Source organism: Eumetopias jubatus, unplaced genomic scaffold, assembly GCF_037043125.1.
Source record: "Eumetopias jubatus isolate StellerSeaLion01/CBP00866 unplaced genomic scaffold, mEumJub1_p1.0 scaffold_8, whole genome shotgun sequence".
In the NCBI taxonomy this organism is placed as follows: domain Eukaryota; kingdom Metazoa; phylum Chordata; class Mammalia; order Carnivora; family Otariidae; genus Eumetopias; species Eumetopias jubatus.
In genome coordinates, this window is record NW_028274814.1 from 75,604,820 (window position 1) to 75,623,872 (window position 19,053).

The 19,053-nt window shown below is 38.2% G+C and overlaps 1 protein-coding gene across 1 annotated transcript; it reads right to left on the bottom strand.

Moving 5' to 3' along the window:
• Nucleotides 1–495: 495 nt before the first annotated feature.
• On the bottom strand, nucleotides 496–18,328 carry LOC114224072 (uncharacterized). Its single transcript, XM_088025714.1, has 2 exons — nucleotides 18,126–18,328; nucleotides 496–1,004 (listed from the first exon to the last, which is right to left on the bottom strand). The coding sequence occupies exons 1-2, from the start codon at nucleotides 18,326–18,328 to the stop codon at nucleotides 521–523; spliced, it is 687 nt and encodes a 228-aa protein (XP_087881840.1). The 3' UTR covers nucleotides 496–520.
• Nucleotides 18,329–19,053: the final 725 nt, after the last annotated feature.

A 19,053-nucleotide genomic window follows, 5' to 3' on the forward strand; every position in this document is an offset into this window, starting at 1 on the left:
CTAAGTACATACACAAAAAAAGTTACTGGAATGCTCGGAATAAGATTGTTTTTTTGTTGTTGTTTTTGCTTTTTTTACAAGTTTTTTTTTCTCCTTTGAGATTATAATGAACATGGTCGCACCACAAGTAAAGTCAGAAGTAGGACAGAGAACGCTCCAAAGGCCGGTTTGGTCATCCGAGATCATTAAAAATGGCTGACCCCTAACAATATGTACAAAAATATAAAATGTAAATAAAAAATACAGATTTTCCTTTTTAAAATACTTTTAAGAAAAAAAGCAGGGCCTTGGAAGTTTGGTTCTTTTTTCCTCCCCTGTTGCAGATTCACGTTGTGGTTTTGGCTGGGTGGCGGAGAGCGTGTGTCATCTGTGGGTGGCGCTGCCCGCGTTCGGCAGGCGGGCGCGACTCTACTCGAAGGCGACCACGTTTAGATTCTGAGACGGGAAGTGGAGGGTGAATAGGTCACGGTGGCCTTTTTGTTGTTGTTGTTGTTAAGTTTAACTTTTCCTTTTTTGCTGTCTAGTCATCCTCATCAGTCTTCTGCTTCTTGGTGTCGACATCGTCATCCTCATCGTCTTCAGCTGCCCGTTTGCCCGTAGCTGCCTCGGCCCCCTCGTCTTCGTCTCCAGCCTCTTCCTCACCATCGCCTTCCTCCTCCTCTTCCTCCCCCTCTTCTTCCTCTTCTTCATCTACCTCATTGTCGGCCTCCTGCTCTCCATTTTCCTCATTAGCGTTCCCATCAGCAGGCGCGTCTCTTCCATTCTTTGCCTCCTCCACAACTTCCTTCTTCTTTAAGCCCTTGGTGGTGACCTCGGAGCTGGTGTCCACGGCCGCGTCTGACGTGATGGGGCACGCCGGTGATCCGATGCCGCGGATTAAAAAGAAAGCAAGAGTTCGAGGACTCTGGTGAGAAAGCTGCTGGAGTCCGCGGTGGCGGAGGAGGCGCGCGGCGGATGTGGTTGCCGCGAACCGGGTGGCGGACACGCGAACAATGCAAAGATGGCTTTTCAGAGCAGCCAGTGGGGCAGAAATGTTTTATTTTAAAAAGATGTTTTATTTTGTGTTGCTTCTTAAAAGATAAAGTGAACTACGAGTTGATACTGATACTTCAAATTAAAATTCAAGATCATAAGGTTTGTATATAAACTCTTCTATAATATATTGTGTCTCCTTTCTCTCATGCCAAGGATCCTACTTATCAAGGACACCAAGAATGGTAGAATTAAAAATACCTTAAAATATCCCATAATTGCCATCAGAAAGGATGAATACCCAACTTTTACATCAACATGCATGGGACTGGAGGAGATTAAGCTAAGTGAAATAAGTCAAGCAGAGAAAGTCAATTATCATATGGTTTCACTTATTTGTGGAACATAAGGAATAACATGGAGGACATTAGGAGAAGGAAGGGAAAAATGAAGGGGGAGTGGAATTGGAGGGAGAGATGAACCATGAGAGACGATGGACTCTGAAAAACAGACTGAGGGTTCTAGAGGGGAGGAGGTGGGGGATGGGTTAGCCTGGTGATGGGTATTAAAGAGGGCACGATCTGCGTGGAGCATTGGGTGTTATGCACAAACAATGAATCATGGAACACTACATCAAAAACTAATGATGTAGTGTATGATGACTAAGATAACATAATAAAATAAAATTTTAAAAAAAACCCATAATTACTAATTTTCTTTATTACATATAACAGTCTCTGAATAACAGTACCTACATTATTGCCAACAATATGATTACTGAAGAGTTTGAAATTTTATGTCATTTTTTGGTAAAGATTTTATTTATTTATTTGAGAGAGAGAGGGAGAGCATGAGAGGGGAAAGGGTCAGAAGGAGAAGGGGATTCCCCACTGAGCAGGGAGCCTGATGTGGGACTCGATCCTTGGACTCCGGGATCATGACCTGAGCCGAAGGCAGTCGCTTAACCAACTGAGCCACCCCGGTGCCCCAGAAATTTTATGTCATTTTTTAAAAAGATTTTATTTATTTATTTTAGAGAGAGTGCGTGCATGAGTGGGAGGTGGGGGAGAGAGACAGAGGGAGAGAGAGAGAAAGAGAATCTCAAGCACATTTTGCAGTGAGCGCGGGAGCCTGACAGGGGGCTCAATCTCACGACCCTGAGACCATGCCCTGAGCCAAAACCAAGAGTCCGATGCTCAACCAACTGAGCCACCCAGTCGCCCCTGAAATTTTATTTCATTTTTGACACATCCTTTTGTCAGGCATATTCTACTAGGGCTGTACATTCAAATAACTATGTTTTAAAGTCTTTATTTCTTTGTGTAGTTCTGCCACCAACTGCAAACACATTTAGGTCTATTAATATCATATCATTTTTTTTTATTTTTAGAGATTTTATCAAAAACTTATTTCGCTTTATAATTAACTAAAATATTTACATTCTTCCAAAGTTAAATTTATAAAGCAAATCTATACCGAGAAGTCTAACACCACTCCATTTTCTCTCCCATAGATATAACCACTTTAAAATTTTTTATGGTCTGTCTTTTTAATAACAGCAAGCTTTTTTTAAAATTTTGCCTATTTTCACTAAAAACTATAACCCAAAGATGACTCCATATTAATATATAAAGATACTCTTCCTTTTTACAGCTGCAAATATCCCATTGTGTGGACATACTAAGCAGTGGTTCTCAAACTGTGGCTCCTGGACCAGCGGCATCACCAACCATCACTTGGAAACTTGGTAAAAATGCAAATTTTTAGGCTCCACTCCAGACCTTCTGAATCAGAAACTCTGGGATTGGGGCCCAGCAATTTGTGTGATAAAAAGACCACCAGGTGATTCTGATGCACCTAAAGTTTGAGAATCATTGGACCATAGTTTATTCAGTCATTCCTCTCTTGATGCACAATAGGTTTGCTTTAAGTATTTTTCTTTTCAAATAACTTTGTAATGAATCCCTTGTACACATATCTGTTCATAATGTTGCTAGTGTTGTCTTTGGGATATATTTCTAGATGTGGGATTTTTGGATAAAGGATAAGTTCATATATAATTTTGCTAGATATTGCCATATATGAGTATTATTTCCTTAGGCCTTTCTAACAGGCTACTTTGTTATACTTTGGATATACTTTTGGATATTTAAGAAACTATATCTCAGTAAAGTTTTTATTTGCATTTTTCTTATGGTTGAGAATGGTTTGTATGTTGTTGTTTTTTTTTTTTTTTAGCTCTAGCCTGTTTTTCTCTAGGGTTAATGGAGCTTTTGTTCCCTATTTTTACAAGTTCTTTACATAGTTAAAACCATTAATCTTTTTCTGTGTGATATGTGTTGCAGTGATTTTCTACATTTGTCATTTTTTTTAAACTTTGCTTGTAGTGTCTCTTTCCAAGCAAGAGATTTTCGTTAGTATGTAATTCCTCAACTCATAACAAAGCTCAGTTTATTGAGCTGGTTACTTTTCGGTCTTAGTCCATCCTACATGTCTCTGAAAGTCTTGTAAGGAGAGATTTTTTTTTTTTTTCAAGGATAAACCTTTGGCAAGGAAGTTTAGCCATAGGAACCTCAAGAGAAAATAAATCAACACTGCCGGAGTATGGAATTTAGAGCAGTGTGCTTAGACGCTCAATATTCCCTATAACTTCTTCATGATTGTTAACAGGTGTTCAATGGTGTTGGCTGGAAAGAAGTTCAAGCTGGGCCCATTAAATTCTCTCTAGGCTGTGCTGTTATTCTCTTCTTGGCTTCTGAACAAATTGGTGCAATAATGCAGTTTTTATAAAGCACTGATGCGTCACACTGTGCTTATTTGTAAAGCAATCCATGTAATAAAAATAGATAGATTCCTGACACATTGGAAGTCTCTGGAAATGCGGAGAGTGGATTATGTTCACTCCCCTGGTGTGAGCTAATTAAGAGAATTCAGTGAAAATTCTGTTAACAGCTTAAATATTCTGCTTCCATCTCCTGACGAATATCTGTAGGTACATGGCAATCATTGCATGCTCTTTTGTGACTATTTCCTAACCCTGCTTCCATGCAGAGGTTCACAAGGTAGATGTTTCAGGTTCCTTTTATAGAGATTGTGGGTATGAACTGAAAAGAAAGAGAGACTTTGTTCTGGAAGTCAATGCTTATCTCATTTCCTATTTTGGAGGCAGTTTTAGATATGGATGTTTATAAACTCTTGACATCAACATTAATAATATCATCTTATATTTGTTTTATGCTTTTTATATTTGTAGAGCATTTTCACATAAATGGTCTTATTTGAGCTTCACAATAACTGCATGAGATCGGGGGACAATTCTGCTACAAATCCCATTGTGGTGGGTTTCCCCCCTCCACATCACCAAGAGCTGGGTGTCCTACAGTTCAAGTCAGTTCTGACATTATCCAGAGAGAGCATCGAATTCCACAGGTTAAGGGCTTGGTCCCACAAGACTGCCCTCCACCTCAGATGCCAATTGCAAGTCCAGGTTGTTACTAGTGCTTCTGACTGGCTGTAAATCAGAGGTTCCCACAACCCCCTCCTTGGGTTCAATTAATTTGCTAGAGCAGCTCACAGAACTCAGGAAACCAGTTTACTCACCAGATTACTGGTTTATTACAAAGGATATTAAAGGTCGTAAATCAACAGCCAGATAAAGAGATACATGAGGAAGAGTCCCAAACAAAGGAGCTTCTATCCCTGTGGACTCTGGGGCCCAGCACAGGGGCTTATGGTAGTATTCTGGCTCACCCACCTGGAAGCTCTCTGAATCCCTTCCTTTGGGGTTTTTATGGAGGCTTCATTACATGATTGTAATGATTGATCAAATCATTTGCCATTGGCAACTGATTCAAACTCCAGTCCCTCTCCTCACCCCAGAAATCAGGTTAGAAAGTTCTAATCCTCTACTCATGGTTTGTTCCTCTGGCAGCCAGCCCCCTCCCCATCCCCCCATTTTTAGGGGTTTTCCAGAAGTCACCTCATTAACATAAACTCCACTGTAGTTGAAAGGGGCTTGTTATGAACAGCAAGACCCCCATTTCACCTTTATGGCTCTGAAGCAATTTCAGGAACTGAGGACAGAAGACCAGATATTATGATGAAAGATGTTTCCATTGCTCTTACTGCTCAGGAAACTCCAAGGGTTTTGGAAGCTGTGAACCAGGAACTGAGAACAAAACCCAAAAAAATGTATTTATTAAAAATCACAACATCACAGGCTTAATATCCTTAGTCACATGAATTAAAAGATAACTCAGAAATTTTATTTTTTTTAAGATTTTATTTATTTTTTGACAGAGAGACACAGTGAGAGAGGGAACACAAGCAGGGGGAGTGGGAGAGGGAGAAGCAGTCTTCCTGCGGAGCAAGGAGCCCAATGTGGGACTCGATCCCAGGACCCTGGGATCATGACCTGAGCTGAAGGCAGACGCTTAACGACTGAGCCACCCAGGCACCCAATAACTCAGAAATTTTAAATAACTTGCTCAATGACACATGGCTAGTAAGTAGAGAAGTTAGGACTTGTACTAAGATGCTTTAGCTACAACTACAGGGTTCTTTGTAGTTGGCCTCACCCCTTTTTCCAAGAAAATTCAGAACAGATGGTCCCCAATTTATGATGGTTCAACTTACAATTTTTCAACTTTATGATGGTGCAAAAGTGATATGCATTCAGTAGAAACCGTACTTTGATTTTTGGATTTTGATCTTTTCCCAGGCTAGCAATATGCAGAAAGATAATCTCTCTCTCTCTCTCTCTCTCTCTCTTTCTGTCTCTCTCATTGCTGGATAGCAGCAGAGAGCCACAGCTCCCAGTCAACCACACAATCACAAGGGTAAACAACTGATATACTTACAACCATTCTGGTTTTCATTTTCAACACAGTATTCAATAAGTTACATGAGATACTCAACACTTTATTATAAAATGGGCTTTGTGTTGAATGATTTTGTCTAACTAATCTAAGTGTTCTGAGCATGTTTAAGGGAGGCTAGGCTAGCTATGATGTTTGGTAGGTTAGGTGTATTAAATGCATTTTCAACTTATAATATTTTCAACTTACAATGGGTTGATCAGGACATTTCCCCATTGTAAGTTAAGGAACATCTGTATACCTGTTTTAAAAAATATGATATTATTTGAATACTGTAGATCTTCACTATATCAGGGGGAAAGGAAAAGAGACATGTCCTATTTTGTAGTAATATCCCATATAGATATTGTGTACAATTAAAAAATTAGTTCAGAGGCCCCTGGGTGGCTCAGGTTAAGTGTGTGATTTTGGTGTCTTACTCAGGTGCGAGTTCAAGCCCTGTGTTGGGCTCCATGCTAGGCGTGGGGCCTATTTTAAAAGAAAAAAAAAAATTAGTTCAAAGAACTGTGCATATAGTTTAGACAACACAAGGTCTGTGATGATTAAATGATTTGTCTAAAGTCATGTCACATGGTATTGGTACAGCCAGATCTCTATTGGTTAAGGGGATGAGAAACATGACTGCTGGAAGGTAGCAGGTGGGGAGGTGCCTTGTCCAAGCGACACAGAAGATTGGTGGTTCTAGATGAAAGGTATCAGGATTCCCAGTAGAAAGGATTTGGAAAGATATGTACTTGTCATCTAGGAAGTCTTTATTGGTAGAATGTTTCCTTTATTCAACATTTATTATACACTTACTATGTGCCTTGGGGTTCGGAGGTCTACATGAAAGAGACTGGCCAGAGCAAGGTGGGTTAGCAGAATTCCAAGCACTGGGCTAATCGAAAGGCCAGGATTCCAATCTCTAGGGAAATAAATGAGCAGGAACAGTCAGTACAGCTGTCCCAAAGCAGAAACCCAGTCCTGGGCACTTGGGCCCTGAAAGCAGGGGAAGCTGTGACTCAGCAGGGGATTATCATGGAAGCTCAGTGGTCACCACTAGGACCCTGAATCCTGGGCCTCATGAGCAACAAAGGAGACTCAGGAAACAGGAACCAGAATTCAGAATGTAAATTACAGTTGTCCATGCACCCGAGATGCAGGTGTATGATCTACTCTTCACCAAAGAGATGACTCCAAGGAGACTTCAGCTTAGAAATGAGCAATAATGAGGAGTGCGTATCATGTGGCACTTCTGTTTTGCAGGTGTGGTAGTGGTAGCCGTTGCAGGGGTGAGGTTTTGATGCCAAAGTAGCAACAGCAGTGATTTAAGTGAAGGTGAGTCCCTGGCTTTTAGCGCCTGGTGGCAGCAACAATAAATAGTGATGGTTTTTCACTGGACCCATTCTTTGGGATGGTTATGGGCATTGTTCCTAGAGGTACAGTCGCAAATCTGTTTCTGCAACCCTTCTACTCATCCTCTAGTAAAATAGTTTTCTGTCTAAACAAGTCAGAAGGGACTCTGTTGTTTTAACTAAGAACCCTGACATTTGTCTCTGGCCTGTGTGGAACTGGGGCCTAAGAACAGGCTAAGGCTAGGACTAGGGCTGTGGAAGATAAGAGAGTCTTAGGAAGGCAGGCAGATCCTGGAGAAGCAAGGCAATTGCAAGAGAAAACTGCACAAGATAAATTTCGATATAGGTCTGTAGTCCTGGAGCTCAGTTTTCAATATGTAATGTAGCCAGGGAAATAATAAGCAGAGCATATTTTCATCCCTTGATTGAAAAGATCATGTCGGGTACCTGGGTGGCTCAGTCATTAAGTGGCTACCTTCAGCTCAGGTCATGATCTCAGGGTCCTGGGATCGAGCCCCACATAGGGCTCCCTGCTCGGCCGGGAGCCTGCTTCTCTCTCTCCCTCTGCCCTCCTCCCCACTGCTTGTGATCTCTCTCTCTGTGTCAAATAAATAAATAAATAAAATCTTAAAAAAAAAAGAAAAGAAAAGAAAGATCATGTCAATACAAAGCGTTATGTATCTATATTTTGTATAAACACAAACATAACACTTTTGGTGAAAATAATGACTAAAATCTACATGAAGTAATAGCCTTTTGGTAGACAAGCAGCTTAAAGGTTAAAAACTAGCTATTTGGCTTAAAGTTTCACACAAACATACATCACGTTGTGAAAGATGCTATGCTAGCAATGCAGGGCAGCAGAAGCAAAAGAAAGCAGTATTAACTGCCGCATGATTTGTTGATAATATGAATATTTGCTTGATCTGACTGTTTCATTCATTCGTTTTGTCCACAATTCAAAGCTGTGGCCCCACATCATCAGGTACTTGGACACAACCTGGGCATTCTGTCAGCACCTCGTATGGTCTTCAACATACCTGATAGTAAATTCATCATCTCTCCCACAGGTGAAATCCTCTCCTGATGTTTCTGTTTCTTCTTCTGCAGCACCATTCTCCCAGACAGTCTGACTTGAGATCTCAGTGTTTTATTTGACTTCTCTCTTGTCCTTATTCACTCAACTTCTAAAGGCACTTAACTTTTGGGTCTTCATCTTTTTTAGTTCACCCTATAGCTGGCAAGCACTAGATTCATATTTTAAAGATAATCCAAACTTCCAGTTTTAGGCAAAATATAGGAGATTTGGAAAATAGTAGGCAATTTATTAATGATAACATTTGCTACTAGAGCAATGGTTTTAAAGCAATGAAAACTAACAAATTTGAGGTGCAGAATAGCACCAACCTACATCTAATTTTGAAAGCACCAAGATCATCAAAATCTAACTTTGTACTAAATATCAAAGAAGAAACTGAAGTGCTACAGTTTTTTTATTTCTCTCTTAAAGAATTTATCTACATTCAAAAGCATGGTTTGATAATCAGTCTATTTAAACAGTGCTTAAATCCATCCACTGTGGGTGCAGTATGAGTCTTCCATCAACAAAGACATGGGGATCCTTTTGTCTTTTTACACAATTTAAATTTTATTCTTTGATTTTCTGAAACGTGTCAATACCAATATTCTTTATATTGGTTTATATGATTTTATATATTTTTAATATTTAATAAAATTTTAATTGTTTATGTAAAATTGTATAATAATTTTATGTAATTATATATAATTTATATAATTTTATTCTTTAATTTTCTGAAATGTGTCAACTACCAATAGCCTCTGGCTGTTTATAAAATATTTACTTAAAAATTATGCAATAAAAATATCCAAACAGCAGCTGAGCCCATAAATAATTTAGCAAATGGCAAACTGACTTTTACTCATGTGCACAGGGCAGACCACAGAGATGTTGCTGCCGCGAAGCCTGAAGGCAAACACAGTGAGAAAATTCTGGCAGAGCTGGAGGGGAAGAAGCCAAAACAAAATACAAATAGCCTTACTCCCTTTTTTGTAAAATTGGCATTTGGGGTCAGAATCTGTGTCTGTCTTAGCTCATTATTATTTTCACAAAATGGCACATGCCTCAGCCACTTAGGTCTCTTGAACCTCTTTCAAGTACACAGTGTTGTGAGAGTGGCAATATTTTGGAGTGAAAATGGACTTCCTTTGGCCATTGGCTGATGGGCAATCAGTGTGGTGTGTGTGGTTCTACCCTAAAGATTTGGGTGGAATTGCCCGGTAGATTTTTATGGTGTCTGGACCTGAATTCTTTTAACTACTTACTAGCTCTAGGCTTGAAATTCAATTCCATTTACTGATATGAATGCACAATTTCTGTGAGGCTGTAATTCAGTGTTTGTGACTCTACCCCAGAGAAGTAATGTGCTTTATTGGAGTATTCTGCTAGATGCACTGACGGCTGGGCGCAGTCTCTCCAAAAATGCATTGTTCCTTTACTGCTGTTTTCCTTCCCTTATGTATCAGAAGTGAAGGTCTCTAGAGGATTACTCTTTTGAGATGTATAAAGGCCCAGGGAAACAAGGAAGTGTGGCCTGCTTTCCAGTTGCATATTTGTTGATCACTTAACATAAGAAATGGTAAGTAAGACAATGCATTATATTAGCTATAGGAACCTCTAGAAGTATACCTTTATCTTCTTTTTTAAAGATATGTATATCTAACAAAACGAACATTGTAGAAGGTTAGCTTTTAATTGCTTTCTGTTTTTCGTTGTATCCTTTCTTTTTTATTTTTACTTTCCTGAGAAACAAAATAATGGAAAAACAGCTGTTGCAGCCTCTTGCTCAGAACTCAAGTGTCATAGGTTAAAAGCATATATTTGGCTTTCACAAACAGTTAATATCCTCCAGGGACTGTATTTTTTGTATTATGCAGGCTTCAATATGAGAAAGGGGAGACTATTTCTATTTTCCTTCCATATCAGTGAAATCCTGTTTCTCTCTCTCTCTGCAGTCCCTTAATGGATGCCCTATCTCAAATGGCAATGGCAAGTAATTCTACTTGATGATAAATACTATTTTTATTTAATATTACTGTTTGACTTTCTTACCAAAGGAGCATAAGTAGGAATATTCAGCATCTTTACAGAACCAGTCATACACTTTTCCCTCTTCTTTCGAGAGGCACTTCCTTCTTTTCTTTTTCTTTCTTTTTCTTTCTTTCTTTTTCTTTCTTTCTTTCTGTCCTTCTTTCCTTCCTTCTTTCTTTCTTTTTCTTTCTTTCTTTCTTTCTTTCTTTCTTTCTTTCTTTCTTTCTTTCTTTCTTTCTTTCTTTCTTTCTTTCTTTCTTTCCTTTCCTTTCCTTTCCTTTCTTTCCTTCTTTCTTTCTTTCTTCCTTCCTTCCCTTCCCTTCCCTTCCCTCCCCTTCCCTCCCCTCCCCTCCCCTCCCCTCCCCTTCCTTTTCATTTCCTTTTTCCTTTCCTTCCCTTTCCTTTTTCCTTTCCTTCCCTTTCCTTCTGTGGCACTCTGGAACTCCATCCTCCCTGCTGCTCCACAAGCATGCCAGCTTCTGTCCTGGCTCCAGCTCTTTGCACTTCTCCCAGATATCTACATGGACCTTGCCCTCACTTCCTTTAGATTTCCTTTTCAAAAATTTCCTTACTAGAGAAGGCTTTTGACCAAGTTACAGAAAATAGCAACCTTCCCCAAACCCCATACTTTCTATTCTGTTGATGCTTTTCTAAGTTTCTTCATTAATTTCCTGACCTCAGTGTTGTTTATTGTCTGTTTTCAACCACCAGAATGTAAGCTCCTTGAGGACAAGAAAGTTGCCTGTTATATTACTGTTCTGTGTATACATTGTCTAGCATAAAGTCTGGCACATAGTAGAGGCTCAATTAATATTTGAAATGAATGATTGAATCAGATATTGATTGAGCATTTCCTGTGTGTCAGACACCAGGATAGATTCTGCAACATGACTGTGAATGTGACAGACTTGTTCCCTGTCTTCGTGATGTTTATAGTCCAGTAGGCAAGAAGGTGATGCCAGCTCCCCTTTCTCATGAGTGCATTCCTGTTAACTCCAATATGCAAATATTAATTGCTCCAAATCTCCAGAAAGCTCAGTCTTTTACAATCACCCTGCTATAGTCCTCTGAGCCTTGATAATAAGTTACAGTCAATTCTTGTTATTTACAGAAATTATATTCTATAAAGTCATCATGATCAGTCAATGAGTAAATACTGCCCCTCGGGGGAATACAGGGTTAAGTTTCTGTAGGACTCAGGTCACAACATTTCCATCAACTGATCAATACTGAACCTCTGTTGGGCGCCTCGGTGGCTTAGTCGTTGAGCGTCTGCCTTTGGCTCATGTCATGATCCCAGGGTCCTGGGATCGAGCCCCGCATCAGGCTCCCTGCTCAGTGGGAAGCCTGCTTCCCCCTCTCCCTCTCCGCCCCCTCCTGCTTGTGTTCCCTCTCTTGCTGTCTCTCTGTCAAATAAATAAATAAAATCTTTAAAAAAAATAAATTTAAATTAAAAAAATACTTAACCTTGTTTTATGTGTGTTTCTCTTTAAAGATAACTTATTTAATATATATTCTTGATTCATCAACATTGAACTCATGGCCAACAGCACTATAGCTCATGCCTAAATAAAGCTTATCTAACATGTATTTTCTCTGTAAGGCACATCCTAGCCTTGTGCTAGGAGCTTGAGACAGCACTTCAGCACTGTGCTTGTGAACCATTTTAAACAGTGATATCACCAACAAAAAGCAAAAGTATGAGAAAAATATGGCACTGAATAGACTGCAAAAAGGACACTTGTTTATAGTATGAGAGCTGAAGCAAGGCAGAGTGTCACCTTATTTGACCTCAGCTGGGAACGTGCTCATGGAGTGACTCAGATTTTTTTGCTGCTCAACACATGTTCACAAATGACCACAAAAGCGCCACAAATACTAATTTGGGGGTTACAAATAAATTTTAGCAAGTAGGCACATTTGCAAATACAGAATCTGCAAATAATTAGAATCAACTGTATTTAGAGGATAAAGGAAAGAGAAGAATCTAAGATAGTTTTTAAGTGTCTGGGCTGGATAGATGGTGGAAGGGTAGCAATGGTAGTTTTGAAAGAAACTTGTGAAAGAAATTAATGTTGATTGGAGCTCTGGCTACTTCCCTAGTGGACTTACTAAAACTTGAACAAGAACCAATACTTTTGTAATTTAATGACACAACTAAAGCTATAGAAGAGAAAAAAAAAATGAAGCTCTGTCTGCAAAGAAAAAGGAGAAAAAGGCAATCCAGTGTTTAGGGACTTCAATAATTCATTTAATTTTGGCAAGACAGCCGATTGCTGTGGTTTTGGCTCAATCAGATCTAGCCCTCTGATTTTCTTCTTACTCTTCTTTAGAAAATCTGGTGTATTTCTCTACTTTTAAAACATTTTTTAAAGAAATTTAAGTATGTGTTATTTTAAATATGAAGTACAGAAAAAATATCATAATTCATGTGATGTTTGGTTATCTATTGCTACACAGCAAACCATCCCCAAAGACAGAGACTTAAAATAATAACTATGCTCATGATATGATGGATCAGAAGGAATTCTGGCTAAGCACAGAGAGGATAGCTCATTTGAAAGGTCTTCAAGCCACTTTTATGATGGTGGCTCCAAAAGCTTTTGAAAGCAGGAACAGGTTAGATGGGGGCCTCAATTTTATCTTTCATCTGGATTCCTCACTTCTGCTTACATTGCATCTGCTGGGCCTATTAAGTCCAAGATGTCTTCTTCACAAACTTGCTTGGTGGTACCTGGGCTGGGATGATTGGGAACAGCTGGGCATCTCTTTCTCTCACTCTATGCACATCATCTCGATATGGCTAGCTGGGGCTTCCTCACAGTATGGTGATCTTAGAGTAATCAAACTTCTGGTTTTTCCCCAAAGGGAACATTCCAAGAGACAAAAGTGGAAACTCATTTTTTTTACAGCTTTGGCTGAAAAACAAATCCATAGTATGTTCACTGTATTCTGTTGTTATGGCAATCACTGAGTCCACCCAGAATCAAGAGGAAGGGACAGAGACCCCGATCTATTGAAGGGAAGAGTGTCAAAGAATTCATGGCCATTTTTAATCCACCGTGTGTACCCACTGCTGAGATTTAATAGATGTTACCATTTTCCCCTTATTTTCTTTGTATCTTTCTCCTAAAGAAAAAAACATTACAGATAACTCTATCTGGAGAGTCCTATGGCTCCATTACATCACTCCTTTCCCAAAGATAATCATCTTCCTGAAATTGTTGTGTCTCAGTCCCATGCATTGATACTACATAACTTTAACCAGCCACAAACAATATATACTGGAGTTTTATGTGTTTTGAATTGGCACATGTAAGATGATTTACAGCTCAAGTCTATTTGCAACTTTCTCTTTTTACTAATTGTTATGCTTTTGAGGTATATACATATTTGTATATGTAGCTGTGGTTCATTTATTTTAACTATTGAATAGAATTTTGCATGGATAAACTATCATTTATTTATCAATTTCACACACACACACAAACACACACACTTTCTTTTATTTAAAAAATGTTGCTGCAAACTCCTTATACGTATTTCCCCTTGGCTACAAGTGCAAGAATTTCTCTAGGACCCCTCTGTCTAGTATGGAAGCCATTAGCTGCATGTGGCTCTTGGGCACTGGAAATTCAAATTGAACGTGATCTAATTATAAAGTACATACAAGATTTTGAAGATTTAGTACAAAAAGGCATAAAATACTTCAATACTTGTTAATATTGATTACATATTGAAATGATAATGTTTTGAATATGCTGAGTTAAATAAAAATATTAAAATTACCTTCACTTGTTTCTTTTTACTGTTTTAATGTGGTTACTAGAGAATTTAAAATTATAATTGTGGTTCACATTCTATTTCTAATGGACAGAATTGCTCTAGCGTATATGATTAAAAGAGTTTATATCTTCAGCTTTACTGGATATTGCCAAATTGCCTCCCACGTGGTTGCCCCTATGTACTTCTGCCAAACAGTATGTTCTAAGAGCTCCCACTTCTTAAATTCCCGCCAACTCTTGTTATCAGACATCAATTTCCACCAGTCTTATAAGATGTGAAATGGAATCTAATCGTTGTTTTAATTAGCATCTCCCTGATTACTAGTGAAGTTAAGAACTTCTTACATGTTTATTGATGATTTTCCTAATGATGGTTTGGCCTTTTTTAATCCACTGTGTGTACCCACTGCTGAGATTTAATAGATGTTACCATTTTATGGTTTTAAAAAAAATTCATTTTTTTTTCATTTTATGGTTTTAAAATTTTTTTTTCATTTTATGTTTTTTAAAAAAATTTTTAAGGTATAATTGACATAACATTGGATTAGTTTCAGATTATTAAAAAGAAACAATAGTGCCAAAATGGAGTCACTTTTGCCAAGCCCCACCAAGACTTAATACCTAACCTAAAAGAAGTTTCACCCTCCCCCGGGATTAGAATTTTTGAACCAATCAATCTAAAATTCCCTGATTAGCACTAGTGAGGTAATCTGCATGATAAGAACCCCGCCTACTTCTAAAAGAAGGTAACCTTACCAGAAATAATCCACTCTTTTAATTTTCTTGTCCCACCCTTCCTCTTCCTATAAGTACCTTCATTTTATACAACTCCTTGGAGTTCCTTTCTACTTGCTAGATCAATTCATGAATTGTTGATAAAGCCAGTTAGATCTTCAAATTTACTCAGTTGAATTCTTTTTTTAACAAGATGTACAACATAATGATTTGGTACTTGTATATATTGCAAAATGATCACCACAGTAAGTCTAGTTAATAATGTCATTATACATAGTTACAATATTCTTGTGATGAGAACTTTCAAGATCCACTTTCCCAGATGCTTTCAAATATGCAATATGGTATTATTAACTATAATCAGCATGCTGTACATCACAGTCTGACAATTTATGCATTTTATAATTGGAAATTTTTAACTTCCTTCACCCATTTTGCCCACTTCTGACTCCCTGCCTCTGGCAACCACCAATCTGGTTGTTTATTTCCATGAGCTCATTTTTCGGGGCGGATGGGGGACAGGGGTTAGATTTTATATACAAGTGAGATCATATGGTATTTATCTTTTTTGTCTGACTTATTTCACTTAACATAATGCCTGCAAGGTCCACCCATGTTGTCGCAAATGACAGGATTTCCCTCTTTTTAATGACTGAATAATATTCCATCATTCCATTTTACATATATATCTCACATTTTCTTTATCTACTCACCCACTGATGGACATTTAAGTTGTTTCCATGTCTTTGCTATTGTAAATAATGCTTTAATGAACATGGGGTTGCACATATCTTTTTAATTTAGTATTTTTGTTTTCTTCAGATAAATACCTAGAAGTAGAATTGCTGGATCATATGGTAGTTCTATTTTTAATTTTTTGAGGAGCCTCCGTACTGTTTTCAGTAGTGGCTGCACCAGTTTGCATTCCCACCAACAGTGCAAAAGGGTTCCCTTTTCTCTTCATCCTTGCTAACATGTTATTTCTTACCTCCTTGCTAACATGTTATTTCCTACCTTTTTTATAATAGTCATTTTAACAGGTGTGAGGTGATATCTCATTGTGGTTTTTATTTGCATTTGCTTGATGACTGATAATGCTGAGCACCTTCTCTTGTGCCTGTTGGCCATCTGGATTCCTTCTTTGGAAAAATGTCTGTTCAGATCCTCTGCCCATTCTTCAATTTGATTGTTTGATGTTTTGGTATTGAGTTGTATGAGTTCTCTATATATTTTGGGTATTAACCCCTTATCAGTTGTATGATTTGCAAATATTTTTTCCATTTAATAGTTTGCCTTTTCATTTTGTTGATTGTTTCCTTTGCTGTGCACAAACGTTTTAGTTTGATGTAGGTCCACTTGTTTATTTTTGCTTTTGTTGCCTTTGTTTTTTTGTGTAAAATCCAAAAAGCCATTGCCAAGACCAGTGTCAAGGAACTTACTGCCTGTGTTTTATGGTTTCAAGTCTTATATTCAAGACTTTGATCCATTTTGAGTTTTTTTGTGTATGTGTGGATGGTATAATCCCTTTAATTTTTATACATGTGGCTGTCCAGTTTTCCCAGCACCATTTATTGAGATTGTCCTTTCACTATATATTCTTCTTTTTTAAAATACTTATTTATTTATTTGAGAGAGAGAGTGAGTGTACATGTGCAAGTTGGGGGAGGGACAGAGGGAGAGAATCTTCATGCATACTCCCCAGTGAGCGCAGAGCCAGACACGGGGCTTAATGTCACAACCCATGAGATCGTGACCTGAGCCAAAACCAGGAGTTGGACGCCTAACCAACTGAGCCACCCAGGTGCCTCCTTTCACCATATATTCTTATATATTCATTCTTGTATTCATGTACATTCTTGACTCCTTTATCATAAATTAATTGGCCATATATATGCGTGGGTTTATTTCTGGGTTTTCTAGTCTGTTCCATTGATCTGTATTTCTGTTTTTATGCCAATACCATACTGTTTTGAAAATCGTTTTGTCTAGTTTTAATATAGCAGTACCTTTTTTGGATTGGTTAGCCAGATTTACTGTATGCCTTTCCATATCTTATGTTTTGAGTATCTTATAAACACTGTGTAGCTATATATTTTTATAACCCAATCTTATAATCTATATTTTAACTCAGAAGTTTAGTCCATTTGTATTTATGTTGACTAGTGAAATGTAAGGATTTAATTTCTGCCACTTCAATTTCACGTACTATTTATGATGCTTTTTTCTTTGCCTTCCCCCATCTTTTCTTCATTCTACTGAAATGAGATTTGTTTTTTTTTTTAATATCTACCCCCTTTTACCTTTTTTCTCCTTGACTTAGAAACTATACATTCTGTGTCTAGTCTTTATTCATCACTCTTAAAATTTTAGCATGCATTGTTGATTCACTGTCTGATTTAATCAACATCTCTACTCCACTCCTGGAAAGATACAAGGACTCCCAATACTCCCCTGTGGCTTTTAATACTTTATTATCATCATGTTTTAATATCCCTTAAATTAGTCATTCTTATTATTACTATTCTATACAGTCTACGGTTATTTAGATTAATTAAATGTTTAACAATTTACTTGCTCAGAATTGCTTCTGCATTTCACTCCATTCTTTTGGGTTCAACTTGCTGCTCTCTAAAATATATATCCTTTAATAGTTCTTTAGGAAGACTCTACAAGCAATAAACTCCACAAGCAGTAAACTCCTTTAGTTGTAGTAGTCTGAAGATGTCTTAGTTTCCCAATCACTCATAAAAGATACTTGAGCCATATAGAATTCAGCTATTTTCATCTGGCACTTTTAAGATACTCTTGTTGTCTTCTGGCTTTTAATTACCGTGACTTAGTTGTCCTAGTTATTAGGACTTTCCAGTTTCAGAACTAAAAAGTCCTAAGCCCTGGGAGTCCCCTCAGTCCTGGGCAAACTGGAATGTTTGATTATCCCAGCTTGAATGTTGCTGTTGGGGAATCTGATATGTGCCTAATTTTTATTCCTTGTTCTGTATTTTTTGGTTAGTCTTACTTTTAGGGTTTTTCTCTTTGTTTTTGGTGTGTGTATAAACTTGGTTGCCAACATTCTGAGAACCGGGGTGGGAGGGCAGATACTAGAGGGAAGGGGCATGTCACTGCCCTGTGTGTAAACTTTCTTGTAACTCTTCTATTTTCAGTATGTGCCCTCAGCAGGCCTGGTGTCCCCTAGTCCAGAGCTTACCTGGTTTAATTTTCCCTCTTCTGCCTGATGGCTTAAAAGTAGTTGCTTGACTACTTGGGTGTTAGAAGAGTATTTGGGGGATTGAATTATCGGGGGATTGAATCCTACCTTTTAAAGGCTTCCAACCAGTCCTTGTTCCCTCGGGCCTTTTGGTACCCCTGGTGCCTCAATTCTGAGACTTTCTGGGGTTCAGTGGCATGAATTGCCTTGCTTCTTTGTAGCTTCTCCTCCCCACCAATCTTTCTCTTACCACCAACACCATAGATTTGGATGTAAGTTGTCTCCAACCCAGTAACCAACCCAGCTGCCATTTGTAGATCTGAGTTCCAGTTTATAAAATTTCTGTTGGCGCTTGTTATCTTTTCTCCTATTGTCTTGTCCTTACATGTCTAAGCCTTTTTAATTTCTTCATTTTCATTTTGGTGGGGTTTCAGGAGTAGAAATAAAGGCCTGTGTTAAATATGCCATGTTTTACCAGTTCTCAAGGACTATATATATTTTTTCTTTCTAAAAGTTCTATTTAGTACTTTATAAAAATCTCAAATTTTATATTAGGATCTTATTTTCTTAGTATTTTAATAATATATGATTCTAGTAATTCTAAACTTACTGGTTTTATAGTCTTATATTCTTTTTCTGGCTGTTTTTTCATCTCAAGTCTTTGAGTGTCTTATTTTTTGTGTCTTTCGGCACTCACTAGTGGCAAGTTGTTTCTTATGCTTGGTTATTTTTCATTGTTTGTTTTTTGGTAATCACATGTGATGTGTGTTGAGGGAGTGCCCCTCTACAGTAGCTATGTGTGCTACACAAACAGGGAAGCACTTGAATGGGACAGTTTTAATGCTGATTCCTTGGCATGGGAATTCCTTGACCATGAGTGTTGAGTGATTTCAGTCCTGGGCTTGCACAAGGGCTTTGATTTCTCAGGGACGTGTTTTTTCACCTAGAGAGAATGACTTCCTTGCCTGCCCCCTGCTCGTCTAGAATGCAGTTTCACTGAGGGATAGCCCTTTGAGATTCCTGGGGTTTTTTTAAT